The sequence below is a fragment of the Geospiza fortis genome, unplaced genomic scaffold (genome assembly GCF_000277835.1).
Source record: "Geospiza fortis unplaced genomic scaffold, GeoFor_1.0 scaffold114, whole genome shotgun sequence".
NCBI classification, from domain to species: domain Eukaryota; kingdom Metazoa; phylum Chordata; class Aves; order Passeriformes; family Thraupidae; genus Geospiza; species Geospiza fortis.
Window position 1 is genome coordinate 218161 of NW_005054383.1, and position 15831 is coordinate 233991.

General features: G+C 39.6%; 1 protein-coding gene across 2 annotated transcripts in view; it reads right to left on the minus strand.

Annotated features, from left to right (window-relative positions):
- Window positions 1–15728, minus strand: part of CRAMP1 (cramped chromatin regulator homolog 1) — a 46557-nt gene extending 30829 nt beyond the window's left edge. Inside the window, exons 1-4 of one of the 2 annotated variants that reach the window (XM_031060425.1) lie at window positions 15279–15728; window positions 6109–6299; window positions 4529–4682; window positions 1560–1643 (exon numbers count right to left, since the gene is read on the minus strand). In XM_031060425.1, the coding sequence (XP_030916285.1) occupies window positions 1560–1643; window positions 4529–4682; window positions 6109–6299; window positions 15279–15627 (778 nt within the window). In that variant the 5' untranslated portion in view covers window positions 15628–15728. Of the gene's footprint in view, window positions 1–1559; window positions 1644–4528; window positions 4683–6108; window positions 6303–15278 lie in introns of both variants that reach the window. The other variant, XM_014308758.2, reaches the window with a different exon arrangement.
- Window positions 15729–15831: the final 103 nt, after the last annotated feature.

Sequence of the window (15831 nt, forward strand, 5' to 3'; positions counted from 1 at the left end):
GATCTCTGCTGACAGTGCAATGTGCCTTGCTTCTGCACCTGCTTTGTCATCAAACAGCTCAAAATTGCTTCTCCAAATTGAGCACTGCTTCTCAAATTAACACACTAGAGATCTTTAAACAAACAGAATAAAGTCGGTATCAACATTCACAACAGTCTCGTTCATTACCTGTTACGACAGCAATCCCAGGTAAGGGAATAACATAGCTAAAAACCTTTCCCAAAATCCCGTAATCCTTTCAGGAATTGTACTTGTTCACTCATGAACACTTTCATGTCCATTTCACCTTACAAGTAGTATGACTTCACAAAGAAGTGAAGGTATTTTGATGGTTTTCCATGTCCCACAAATTAAACAAAGCAGGTAGAAGATGCACTATGATGTAACACTGTGCAAAAAGCCTGGGGACAAATGAAAAAATACGTGGATAAAAAGGTGCATGCACACGAACTGGCACATGTTTCTCTGCCCATTCTTCAAGGCAATCATGTCACAGCTCTCTCTGGTCTGGAAGCCAAGAAAACCATAGGAACCATGTCCTGGGGCTCATCACCCCCAGTGTGGACAGTATGGTAAGGTAGGGATCCTCTATTCTACTCAGGTGAAATTCCACCTGCAGCTCTGGGGGTCCCAGCATATGAAGTACTTAAAGAAAGCTTAAAAAAAAACCAAGGAAAGTCTTCTCAGCAGGGCCTGGAGGGACAGGACAAACGTTGATGGTTTTAAACCACAGGAGGGAAGACTTTTTATTATGAATGTGGGGAGGCCCTGGCACAGGTTGTCCAAAGAAGCTGTGGGTGTCCCATCCCTGGAAATGTTTAAGGCCAGGTTGGATAGGGGTTGGAGCAATATGGTCTAGTGGAAAGTACCCCTGCCCATGGCAGGGGGTTGGGATAAGATGGTCTTTAAGGTCCCTTCCATTCCAAACCACTCTGTAGTTCTGAGAGCCTAAGCTCAGGTACGTTGCTAATGCAGTTAATCAACTGCCAGCAAACAGCAGAGCATTGTTATGGCACACACTCCTCCATCTCTACTCACCGATATAGACAAAACTGGACTCTGGGACTGACAAGGTCAGAACCTATCTTGCTTAGGCAGTAAAGTTATTTCCAATTCTGATTTGTGCCTTTTCATCTTCAGGGTACAGTGAGCAAACATTTAGAGGAAAAACTTAGAAAAATACACCATCCCAGATTTTGACTGCATGGGCACAAATAATTCTGGGTGTAAGCAGTATCATTTACACCCTTAATTGCTTAGGTTTCAATAATAACAGAATAGATAATCTAAGCTTTGTGTATGTTTTCCTATCACCTGTGGGCAATACATGCACAGCATTTTGCAGACAGATAAAACTAAAGAAATCTATCAAAGTGGACTAATGCAACAGACTAAGGAAGGTCTGTAAAAATAAAAATGCATTTAATGAAGAAATAACACCACAGATTACAGCAACAGTCAAGAACTTAAAAGTGGAACTGAACTAGACACTGCCAACCTCAAGGGTAGTAACTTCTGATTCTATAATATAAAAATAACCTGAAGTCATTCATACTCACATCCCCCGATCTTTTTCCTTAGTTCCCCATAGCAGATTAAGCCATACAGCTCCAGGGAAGATTTTTTCAGCCCTTGAGAAAACACTAGAAAGCAGAAGAGGTGTCAGTGAGATGCAGGTTGCAGATACGCACAGCTACATTGCAGATGCTCATTTCAACACTAAAAAGGAGAGGATTTGTATTTTCAATTATGAGACAAATCACAAAGGCAAAATTAAGTTCTGGTTCAAGAAACACCATAATGGGATTGGTTCAACAATTTCCTTTATATGGCATTTTTCAGATTACAGGAAAACAAACTCCATGGAATTTAAACAAATACGCAACTGCTCAATATGCAAAATAAAGCTAATTCATAATAAAGCTAGGTCCAGTATGAACTGTTTACAAATTCTAAACAAAATGTCCAGATGCCACTAAGCACATGCATACAGAACAATTTTACATGAAAATTCAGGGGTAGGTTTGTATTTTCCAGATGACAGATTTTTTGGGTGCACAAACACATCCTAAGAGATTTGATGCAAATTCTAGATTCTAAATTTTTACACAAAAAATTGATGGCATTTTATTCAACCTTGCAAGGGATTTTTTTGTCCTTGCTCTTCAACACACAAGATGCGGACATTAATGCTAATACACCTAAACATCTATGACAGCAAGGACAGTCTTGTGATTTACAAACCAAGTGAAAATATTTATTCTTGTCTATTCATCAAAACTTTAGTTCTCTTTGATCCCAAAATGCAAGCACACATATTTCTATTAATACCAAACCTAATCCTAACTACTGCACTGATTGTTAAAATTCCTTCAGACAATGAGATTCTGGACCCCAAAGACACAGATACATAACTGATTTTTATTTTAAAAATTCTTCCATACTGTGTTCACTGCAACACTGGCTTTCAAATAAAATACTAATGGCTTCATCTTAAACTGCTGCCTTGTTTTGAAAAAAGGAACTCCCAAATACACTTTGTGCCAGGTTGTTGAGATACTCAAGTCCTCCTTTAGGTAACCTAAGCTCAGGAACACAGAAGTTCATAAAGAACTACATATTCATATTATAGTATGTACCATCGTACATAGTATGATACTAAGCATACTGTACACTAGCTTGCATTCCTTCAGCTTCTTTCTAGCCATATCAATTTCTCCTTAATGACTTACTTTTAATAACTCATTATTTTTAATTTTTAGTGAGATTTAGCAAGACCAAGTGCTGGGTCCTGCACTTTGGCCAAAACTCCCTGCAGCACTACGGACTGGGGACAGAGTGGCTGGATAATGGCCAAGCAGAAAGGGACCTGGGGGTGCTGACTGACAGCTGACTGAACATGAGCCAGCAGTGTGCCTAAGAAGACCAACGGCACCTGGCCTGGATCAGGAATGCTGTGGCCAGCAGGACAAGGGCAGTGATTCTTCCCTTGTACTCAGCACTGGTTGGGCCACACTTTGAGTGTTGTGTCCAGTTCTGGGCCCCCCCAATTTAGGAAGGATCTTGAGATGCTCAAATGTGTTCAGAGAAGGGCAACAAAGCTGGTGAAGGGTCTGGAACACAAGTCCTGTAAGGAGTGGCTGAGGGAGTTGGGTTGTTTAGCCTGGAGAAAAGGAGGCTCAGGGGAGACCTCATCATTTTCCACAACTCCCTGAAAGGAGGGTGTAGCCAGGTAGGGGTCAATCTCTTCTCGAACACATTCAGTCACAGAAAGAGAGGACACAGCCTTAACCTGCATCAGAGGAGCTCTAGGACAGAAATTATGAAGTTCTTCACAGAAAGGATGACTGAGCATTGGAATGGGCTGCCCAGGGAGGTGGTGGAGTCACCGTCTCTGGAAGAGTTTAAGAAAAGACTGGATGTGGCACTTGGTGCCATGGTCTACTTGACAAGGTGGTCATAGGTTGGACTTGATGATCTCAAAGGTCTTCTCCATCCTAGTTGATGCTGTGATAAAGAGATTGTATTTTACACTAGCTTCACATTCCTTTAACTTCTTTCCACATCCATTTCTCCCTGAGGAGTTATTTTTAACTTGAGAGGCTCTGGCCACAGACTATAGATGAATTTACTGTCGAAAATTTTGCTGATATTCAGGAGTTATTCAAAGACCAAAAAATTCAACCACGACAAATTTATGCATCTTAGAATACACCATCAGAATGACCTGAAAACTCTGGAGACTATTACTTAATTACAAGCTAATGGGAGAAATTACATTTTTGATGCCCTCAAGTCAGAACAACTCAATCTTAATAAAATCTGGTCACTCTGAAATACATTTCTTTAGCCTGTTATTCAGATCAGGCCACCCACAGACTAAGCTGAATCCTCTCTGCCCATTCCTAAGTAGTATGGATTTGATAAAAATCCATTTTAAATTAAAATGTTACTGTTATAAAACACCACCAGCAGTTTATCTGACTTCCTAATTTTGTTTTCATTAAACCACTTGCAGAAGGAGGGAAAAGAATGGGAAGGGGAATATGGCACTGGGAATCGTAAGTTATTGGACCCATGGTACAATTTCAAACTTCTTTGAAGTGGGAGCAAATATGTCACCATTTACACTTGTATTGGACTGTGATTTTTTTCTACCTCCCCCCAAGAATTGCAAAGTAGTGCTGGGTCAGTGTGCTTGATGGAGCCACGCCTGATTAATGTCTAGGCAGTTCTTGAAGGTGTGTTCCTGACAATACAAAAACATTTCCTTGAACCTGATTTCCCCCCCAATATTAACAGAAGGATCTGCATTTACTATGGTGTGGTGAATTCACAGAACAGTAGTGATATAAACACCAGGCTTTGGAAAGCATTTTTCACAAAACATGAACTTTGATCGGGCCATGCTAACAAAAATAAGAAGCCAGACACTGTAAACTCCCTGTTCCTCCTCAGTATTTATTTCCTCACCTCTAAAAGGCAGGACTGCAACCCTTGCACCAAGCCCATTTTGGTGCATACTAACCATTGTCAAAGTCAATGTACTTGGAGATCTTGTGCCAGGTGCGGTAGTAGAAGTGCCGGACCTGCTCCTTGTTCTTCACCATGCTTGCTGGTTTGCCTTTCTTCTTGTATTTCAGGGCAATGTTGTTCTGGATAGCTTCAAAATCCTTCCCATGCTGAAGAAAGAATAAATCAAACAGAAATACTCAAATCCAAACCTGGATCTTGTTCTAAGTCAGGTCAAACAATGCGAGGGGCTTTGGGGTTCTTTGAGGGAAATTGGACTTCAATGGTCATAAACAAAATTTTTGGGGACCAGAACTCAAACGTGAAAGAATGACACTGGCTTCCTTTGTTTTAGATAAAATGCAATATGGATACCAAATTAATTACTTTCCAATTTCTTTAGCTGTTTCAAAATAAGAACAGTAAGCTGCTAGCAAATTGAAAAAATCACCCAACTTTACTGACAAATGTGTTAAGTAGCAGGACTGAAAACATTGATTTTCTCCCTGAGCGTTCTTTACTTTCCTCTGCATTTCCCCCACCACTTCTGACTAGAGTAAATGAAAAACATACTATATTTACCAGCTGCAGTTTTATTTACAGTACATTTCATGTTACTGTTACTAGGAGTAAAAAATTTGAGTTTCAAAAGACTTGATTTTATACACATTAACTCCTGCTACCACAAAATTTTTGTATTCGGAAAAGGTTGTAACTGATTTCAATACGAAGTATGAAAATCTTTTATGAAAGGCAGTGCCACAAAATGAATGGTAGGAGGGACTGAACAAACTGAGTCTTGGATCCACCTTAAAACAATTTTTAAAAAATTTGCTTCACTATTCAAAAAATATCAGTGAAATGGCTTAAAAATTACTTGCTTCCCAGGTATACTACTGCAATTCAGAGGAGTTAAAAAAACCAAAAACACTGTTTAAGTGTTCCTTTTGTCCACAAAACATATGCATATGATACCATACCTATGATGAAAAAAAATAATTCAAAAAGATGCACGTGTGCAAAGAAAACTCCCCATCACTGCTTTTTTTACATTGGGCATGTAGTTTCAAAACAGACAAGCTGTTGAAATCATCACAGGAACGGGACGAGCAGGAATCCATCATATAAAACATAAGAGACAGAAGAGAACTTCTTGTCTCTCAGCCCAAGGACTGAACTGGCTCTAGCCTCTTCAGGGCCAAAGATTAAACACAATTCTCTTTAGAACAGAGCAACTTTTCTTGTTTGGTATTATTACTGAGCAAGTGTGTTGCTTTTGAAAGTTCAGATGGGGACATAATTTTTTTAAATTTTAAACAGAACCATAATTAACTAACAACTGAACTTACTATAAACATTTATTAATAAAACTCAGAAATCTTTCCTGTGTATTTAAAGAAAAAAACACCAAGAAACTTGACACTTTTGACATGTAGTTCTGACAGACAGCTGTTTCACAGCCCCGTGTATGGCCCTACAAATGCTCATCTGTAAGTGGCCTTCTGCTCCTGCCAATCTCACCTTAATCAACCTTCTTTAGGAATATCCAGACTCTAACCAAAGCCATCTATGCCTGTTATTTTCTTCTACATGTACCTCATACAGTCCCTCAAAGAAAGTATTCTTGTCCTCCGTGCTCCATGACTCCCACTGCCGTCGGACTTTCTTCCCTTCTTCCTTCTCTCCTGTCGAGGAACCCAGGTTCCTTGCCGCTGACTTGGAATTCCCAGCAGGATTGCTGGGAGGAATTCCTGATGTGCCACAAGGTGCAGCCCCTCCATTATCTGCTGCTGTAAAAAACCATGACCAGAGTGAATATTAAACCAACAAGAGGATTCATGGATAGAGGTAAGGGAGTAACTCAGAATTTTCTTCTTTTTCACTTGACATACAATGGCAAATAACAATGTTCATTTTACAGGAATAAAATCTCAAAGCACAAAAAACAAGGGGAAGATTTCAATGGCTTAATTTTTTATTTCCAGAAGTAACACAGATAAGCAGGCATGTACCACAGCAGCCTCTAGCAGGTAACCCTTGCTGATGCTTATATGCTGCTGAGCCCTGCAGTCACTGCCCTGCAGGCAGGGGGACCTCCTGAGCAGTGCTGAACAGAGAGCTGACCAATGGAGCAAAGTGATGTCCATGAGGAAAATAGGCAGAACCGTGACATCCTTGTCATTGATCCTGCTGCCTCCGGAATAACTGTGGAAAGGGAAGGATTGAGAGATGTCGACTTCAGTTCACCACACAACGATAGATCAGCATTTCCACAATCTGATCCACAGTGTATGATCCTCAGGGCACCACCTCTGACATGGCCCATCTAGTAAAACCTCAGCTATCCAGAGGACAGCAAGTCTCAACCCCTTCTCCTTTCCCAAATCCTGCTGTGGCTATCAGAAAAAGGTACAGAGGTGTAATCTTGATTGTCCCTTTGTCAGTTATCAGCATCCAAAGAACATGGAAAAAGAGATATGAAAAAATAAGAACAATGCTGGATAAAACTAAGAGAATTTGCTGTTTACTCAAGTAGGGACTTGGAAAGAAAACGGGATGGAAAATCTATAAACAAAACACCATGCCTAGTCTGACACTGTATATCAGAGTGCTAATCCAGAAACTAAGGTAAACCCCCCAAAATGTACTCTTTTTTTTTTCTGTAAGAATATAAACATTCCCAGTAACTTATATTTCCAAAATAAATTATCTTCAATTTTATTTTAAAAAATTATTTAGGATTTGACTGTCCTTATTGATGCAGACGTGTACTTAATAAAGAAGTCTTTTAACACTAAACAATCACTGCTTATTATAAAGAATGCTCCTTACACTTTCCTTTTTTCCAGTTATTGGCCTTTACACTTTGTGTTTTACCCCATGATATATTTGCTTGCCTTAGTTTATTTGTTTATGCACCCAGTTTGTACAGCACAGTGGTCCCAATTGGTTTCCCTAACTTTTATATATATCAACATAATTCTCTCTTTCATATTTAGGCTTAAAAAGTTCAATTATCTTTTCTCAACTTCATGAAGCAGGTTTTTTTACCTGACAAAGCCACTGTTTTATATATATATACATACATACATATATATCTATACATACATATATATCTCATTCAAGAATCCAGAGATCCCACTTTGACAATTCTAACAGTATTTTTTTTAAAGTATCAGAAGAATCAGCTGCTACAGGCCCACCATGCTTTAGAGATTTAAAGACTTGTATGTAAATCTTAACAAGTCAGTTGCAATTTGAAAGTAATTCCTTTGGGCAACAAAATAATATTTTCTCCAAATCCTAGAGAAGGTGGTTTGCACAAGTAATGGAGAATATTTGAAATCAAACCTGGAAGTAAACAGGATGTGGGAAAGTACATTTTTTTCATGCATACAATAAATATTTACTTGATATAAAATATGATATTGTGACTATTTTGGAGTTAATATTTCTTTCATTTCCAGGGATGACTATTTGCCTCTTTTGAAAAAATTACTGTCTACCACAGGGAAGCATACAAGGCAAAACATGAAAACCCATTAGACATATAGAAGAAAATGCACTTATAAACAGCTTCTCAAATAAACAGCTTCTTTACTTCCTAAAGTCTTCAGCCACTAATAAAATAATTGAAACTTAAGCCATTTAATTCTGGCACTGTGGAGGTAAATCCTTTAAAAAAAGGAAACCACAAGAAAAAAACGGATCACTTTAACAGATGGCTGAGAAGAAACCCAACACAAACAGAACTGACACTTCCTCATCCTGCAAATGTGAGATTGGAACATCATAATTTGCACAGTAATGAAATACAAATCTTTGGTCAAGAAGGGGAAAGTCAAACAAGTCAGTTCCCAAACTCAATCTCCAATCTCCTGTTGCTACCAGCTCCCAACACAGAAGATGTCCTTTATCAGAAGACAGGTACAGGATTTCAGTCCAGAGGTACTATTCTTATCACAGATCTGTAACTACTGAGAAATCTTTCAGAGGAAGAACAAATGCAGGATTTGGGGGTTTCATTTGTGTGCTGGGTAGTTGGTTTTTGTCTGGGGTTTCTGGGGGAGTTTTTCTTTTTCTTTAATACTTACTCAAGTAAATAAAATCCTAAGTAAGTTGCTTGAACAGATCTTATCAAGGATTTTCTAAAAATTGTTCAGTACACTTGGTACACAAAGTTTTCCTTATAAAAAAGCATAAGAAGCTAAAATGTCAGTGAAGATTTTATGCTCTCATTAGAATTTAAAGTTCAGTTAATGTTCATTTATATTTTAGTGGTAGGTAAGAGATGGACTGAAGAGTTCTAATGGACACGCTGAGGACTCCATGAATTCAACTTCTGCAAAGGACACGTAGCTCATAATTGATAATTTGTTCTTTTATGCACACTTACTATTCCACAAGACAAACTGTAGTCCTGGGAATTTTATCAGAATCTTTTTTGTTTTAAACTCTTTTATAAATTACCATCCAGACAATTGTTCAGAGTATTGTATACGAAGATCTAAAAATCCGAATATCCTGTCACCTCTACAGAGCTCTTACGTGTCATTCAATTGTTTCAGGAACAAAGGCATATCCTCTATCATTCCTTTCAATAAACTTTCTTACCGCTGTGCATGGTAATATTTATCATCAGGTTATCCCAATCCATCTTAGAGCATACTGAACCTTGGTATAGCAACAGAGTGCACTATATTCTAAAAAAAAGAACTATAGACCAGTTCAGGATAAAAGGCAAAAACGAGACCAGTCATACATCAATAAATTACCCCCCATAAATTCATTACTTCAATCTTACTGTATGCAATTCTTGTAACATACAGAACAGCTAATGAGATTTCATCCCCTCACTAATGACTGACGATTCTATTATTAATTCCCAATAATGGATGATTTAAAACTTCATCAATGCATTAAAACAAGGAGCTCCCCTGAGGCCAGCTATACCATTACTGCTTCAGAAAGCTGGGGAGAAGAAGAGGACTCACTCTTAACAACCTGCTGAGGTGTTTGTTCAATGTGAAATCATTTATAGAAAGGACAAGACAAAGACAAGCTGGACATTCTCCCACTGTCTACTCATCTTTCATCTCCCAGTCAGTGACCTAGACATCCACATCATTACAGCTGTAACAACTCCTTCTCTTTGCTCCAGGTACACCAGAGCACCAGCACTTGTGTACAAGGTACAAGGCTGTCATTTGGATATGACTGCCAGCATTTTCCCTCAGCCTTCCACACAGTTTGCAAAGACTCCAGGTTTTTGTACTCAGTATTTGAACTACGATGCCCAACAAAATCATGGGTCGGAACACCAGTGTTCCAGAGAAACATATTCCTTCCTTTTGTCCAGTGTTCTCTACCCATCTATACGTCCCATTATTTATTTATTATCCCGTAATTTATCTGTGACTGGCACACTATCATATCAAACTACATTCCCATGGAAAAAGCTGTCTCTGTAGTACAAAGCAAAACATAAACACTTGCAAAAATTTATATAAAGACATTTAAAAACTGCAGTTTCAGAATCTGATATGAAAATGACAAACAATGGAATACACGTTTAAAATAACAGACACTGATAGTATTAGGATCTCATACTGACTACTACCACAACTTCTTCCTTCTAGGTAGCATCTCAGAATCTGCCTTTCAGTCTTCCACTGACAGCTCTTACAGGCCAGCTGATTCGTATCTTCTGTGACAGATTACACACACAGAAGCTGGAATCCCCAGAGTATATTCTCACTACACCCTTGTATCCCAACATATAGGCTGGATTATAGGCTTAGCTCACAACATCTCAACTTCTCCAGGAGCCACCAGTCACTGTAGGTGGAGTGTTCATTTGGGAATATCTCTATAAACAAAATGGGGCATTCACACTCTTGCCGGCTGCAGTTCAAATACCAAATGCAAGGACTAACTCACTCCCCAAAGGGTGGGATGCAAATGTCAACCTGTAACAGACAAGTTCCCCACAAGTCAAGCTTCATTTTGCTAACTTTGTAACTGGAAAGGAAGTTTCCACTCTGCCTCCACAGGACACAGCATGGACACCTGAGAAGGGTGAGTCTAGAACAGCTTATGTCTTATGGCAGGGTTATGCCATAAAGCGTTCTTGTTGTGAATTAACATCCGAAGTTTGAAACACAGACTCACAGAATATTCTGAGTAGGAAGGGACCCACAAGGATTATGGAGTCCAACTCTTACATGAATGGCCTATACAGGAACTGAACCTGTGACCATGGCATTCTTAATATCATGCTCTAACCAACTCAGCTAATCTCAGGCTCAACTGGTAACTGTCCTACACAGACAATGGTAACCTGTCTTCTCCTAACTGCTAATAGTTAGAAAATTAGAGATAGTTGAAAGTATTAAAAGCATACAGAGTGTCAATTGTCAACCTGAGCCTTCTAACAAACCTATACTGAAGGCTTGCTTCTCTCTACGGACAGGATCTGTTTAGTACACAATGTATGAAAGGCAGCACTATCTCAGCTAACCCAGAAGAGCTATAAAAAAACCCCCATGGTTTATTATACATTTGGTCACTCCTCCATCTCCTGTAAATCACTATTCTCTTGCTCCTCCTGAAGAAAACACCCATAAAGCTCAATACAAAGTTCCACTTAACACTGTGGCCATGCAGCCTTGCAGGCAGGCATCTGTCAGAGCTCAGTACCTACTGCACAGAAGGAGAAAATCCTCCTCTTGTGGCATGGGATGAGATACTGTGGTGTCCTGGTCGTAAGCCACTTCAACAGGGAGGGAGGGAGAACTGGTGTAAACAGGATGGCAAAGAATGAATCATGTCAGGGTAGGATAGAAGGAAGAGGTATTAAGTGCAAGTGAGATGGACAGAATTAAGGAGAATGTCAGAACAATGGACTGTGCCACCAGGTTTTAAACAGTGGTTCATGTCTCAGTGAAATAATGCTGGAGGAGTAACATCTCAAATGATGGTTACAATATATTCTGCAACACACGAACTCAGGAAGTTACAACTGAACACACTGTAAGCACATACATCAGGTTTTTTGGTATCTACATCCTCTCTACAGAAGACAGTAGTTGATCTAACCCACATGCTACCAAACATGAAACAAACCAGACTGCTTTTTAGCAAGCTCTATACCATGCCAAAAGACTGAACACTTTAATTCAACTAAGCTTTCAGCTGAATAAGTCCTTTTTCAAAAAAGAACTGATTATTACCTCAAAATTAACGCAAATACTTGTTTGAGCCATTCTACACATTTTAGGAATAAATCCAGAACAGCATGAAAGACATCTTCAAGCTTCAGCTTATCACCATTAGGCTAGTCTTCCTGACTTCATTCTGCATTCAGAAAATGGATAAAAACATGAAAATGGCAATACTCTACTCTAGTTCAAGCTGCATCTACAGCACACTGTGGCCGTGTATTCCGATATGCCTTTTACCAACGTGGTCACAACACACACATGCATACATATTTCATCCACTCTGGCTTCATGGACCAAAGCCTCAAAACACACCCTAACACCTGTGCTCAGCAACCATGTGGCATACTGGTGTTTGAGAAGCAAACTCTCAAAAATGCCTCTTTTTCAGCAACCTTAACTTGGTCTGCATCTCCTGCCTCAACAGACCACGCTGCATTGGAACTCCCCCAATAAACTGTCTCGACACCACTAGTCCTTCAAGTTTCTGCTATGGTTTCATGCAAGTTACTTGAAGACTTCCTTTCAAACCTTCATGCTTTAAAAGTCATCCATCAGTTGAAGTGTAGACTACAACCTTGAAAATACAATTAAAAGATGATGAACAGAGTATGATAATAATTCTAAAAAAAAGCAGAGATTTAGACATTTGTGCAGAAAATTTGATAAACCTTCCCACAATTCCAAATGGATTGGCTCCTGAAGTGAAATAGTTTCCAAACTGTATTTTACTGTACTACTTCCTATGTAATTTTTGCCCTAAACTCAAAAGTGCACCTCAGTACACAAAAGGCAAGAGGCAGGATTCAAAGGTGCAATTAAAGAGTACATCAGGGCAATCTGACTATTAGCAGCATGTTTACACACTCCATGAGGCGAACTTGGGAATTATTATGAGCAAGCTTCCCAGAACCACAGTAAGATAAAGATGAAAAGTCAGCAGCTGCTGAGTGGGCACACTCTTTTCAGTTTACAGCCAAGTTTACCAATAATTTGTCTGCTACAATTAAGGACCCTAAAAGCATGAATGTCAAAAGTAAAAACGAATTTGCAACACGCAGAAAAAAAAATACTGTTTCCAAAACTTTTCTGAAGACAAACCATCACCTGCTGAGCAACCACAATTTGAAAGAAAGTGCATTGATCACACTCCTTAAAAATTGGCAAGTGAGAGTCTTCCTTTCAGAATACAGAGGTTCTAGAAGTAGAATCACTTCAATAAAATGTTAAGGGTTACACAGCATTATTGAATGCCTATGACAGAAACAAGTTTCTGGTTTCACTGGACCAAGCATAAGCGTGGTCTGGTCCCTCCAGTTGGCCACTGTCAGAGTTACTTGTGCAGCCATCACCTTGACTTTGACATAAAGAATGCAAAAGCTTTCAGGTTCAGAGCTGATGCACTCCAGCTTTTCATCATTTTTATACTTACAGAGGGAGGAAAAAGTTAGTGGGACAGCTAAATGAAAGGATTTAAGTCCAATCTTTATTAGTCACCTCCACCTTTCCATTCATTCCCATCAGAAGCTGGCTCTGTGAGACACTTCGCTCGGAACACAGAGCACTATCTGATCACTAGGCATTTCACTAGGGAGAATTTAGACAAGCCTGGAAAACCTCTCATTAGGCATCTGTGAACATAAAGAGCTCAAATTAGAAAGGATCCCGCTCCATGGCTCTGTTCTCCAAAATCTAACAATTATAATCTCCACTAGATCAGAAAATCCAATCAATCAGACACATTCACACCAAATCTGGCAAGGCAGAGCTGTGGCTGGTCTTAAAATTGAAAAAGTGAAAGCACAGTCATAATTCTAGCACTGTCACTCCTGATGAGTTTAAGAAGTTCTCCCAAACCTGACAACATAGTACAGTGATCGCAAGCACTATCCATGACTGCTGAGTTAATATTTTCTGTTCTGTATGTAATTTTCTTATGTTTGTTTTGGAATCTGAATTGCAAAGGTAAATGAAATTTCTTTTCCTATTGTCTGGATATTCTTAGTTAAAAATAATTCTGCTGCTCTGTAACTGGAAATAAATGCTCATGTACAAACACGAATATACACTTACACAAACACACGTACTTGTTCACACATGTATGGACTTCCAAATCAATGGAATACTTTCAAATGGACATATTCAACTTGTGAATCACAGACAAGACATATTTCAAAGAAACACCTCCTCACATCCAATACTATTTACAATCCTGGAATTAATTATACATAGCTAAACACTCCTGGGTATTCCATTTCTTTATTTATTTGGTTTCATGCAACTGGAAGAAAAATTATGCAGGCCCTTCTGTTCTGTCCTCTACCACCACACAGAGCTTTCATTTAACATTCAAGAGATTAAAGAAGACTTACTAAGGTATTTAGAAATACTTTAGTCAATTATACCAAGTCTCAAGCAACTGAGTTCAAGAACATTTTTCTGATATAACAATAACTAAAATATCCCAATTTGCACTGCTTTTTTACTGCAACATAAAACGATTGTAACTGTAATGCTTACTTAATGCCCAGCATGTGCACACCCCTGAGACGGACAAGAGCGAGGTAACCTCCAAGACAAATTTATGCTACATGGAATTATACTTCAATTTAGCAGACAAGAGTAAATTTCATTATTTTAAATGTTGATGCAATCTTTGAGTGCTGTTTTTCTCAAAAATTAACAGAAAATAACACTTGAGTACTTTAGCACATGATATCCAAAATTAGGCTCAAGTACAGCTCAACTGCAGTGCTGAGATGTCATCAGTCACTGCTGAGCACACACAATAGCACCAAAATGTTTAAATATCCCTCCTGCCTTCCAGCTATTCAAGTTAGAAACAGCATCAAAAATAAAGTCAAATTCTTGTCTCCAGTGCTAAGTGGAAAAGCAGGTGTATGTACGTCTGTACCTACAGAGCTTCAGATGTATACAAACCAATCTTAATAAAAACTCAAATCACAGAGATTGCTCAAACTGCTGTGAAACAGGACTCCCAATACCTTAGAAACAAATATGCCAATATGAGTATTTCATTGCTGTTTCCAAAATAATTATTTGGATAACAGAAATAACTGGGGGAAATCACCAATGCCTTGTGGGCGGGACTTTTTTCCCTATGTTAACTAGCACTCAGTGAATATTTTGTTACTATCCAAGAACAGAATTCAGAGTGCAGCCACTTGATTACACAGCTAGCTAGAGTCTGCTTCCTAACAAAAATACAGGAATTTCCCAAAACTCAAGAGAGATGAAATAAAGACATTAAAGATTTGCTTCAATAATGTAGAATTTTTCCCTCCTCCACCTAAATATCCAGACACTCCATTTCTGGAAGTGCAGAGGACAGTGGGCAGCAGAGAAGCTGAAGCCTTAGGACACAAAGAAGATTCAGCCATGAGAAACAAGCCCCAAAACACCTTCCCAAAACCAAACAAAAGATGGCATCTACAGAAAGAGAATTATATCCCACAGCCCCACAGGTGCCTCCCCTCTTTGCCATCCCCCTTCCCTGCATGTTTTTAGGGTGTCAAAACACAGTACCTTTGCCTTTCCCGGCAGTGCTGCTGCCTACCGAGGAGGATGCCTGGGAATCCTTCTTCAGTCTCTTGCTCTGAGGTCTGACACTGGACCTGAGAAAATGATGCTGGTCCTGGCTCTGGGAGGGCTGGAGAGAGGCAGGGGCCGGTGACAAGCTGGAGTTCGGTGGGGAGCTGCTGGTAGTGTTGCTGTTAATGATCTTCTCTTCTTTCTTTGTGCTGCTGCTGCCTGGAGCTGCCTCTCCTCCTCCTCCTGCCCCTTCTTCTTCCAGGGACTCCTCATCTCCTCCTGCTCTCTTGCCCAGCTTTTTCACCCCTTCCTCCCCGCTGCTCTCTCCCAGTTTCACTGTCATCCTGCAGGGGAGGAGAGGGAGAAAAGAGGGGGGTAACAGTCAGACCAGGGAGCCCCCCCGGGGAGGCAGAGAAACCCCTGGGCTGAGAGGGGAGAAGTTTAGCTGCAGAAATTCCTCTCAACATGGCCGCCGTTGTTTGTTACTAAATCCCCCTTCGTTTGCTGTCCCGACCCAACAACCTGTGCCGAGGGTGGGAGGGGGAAA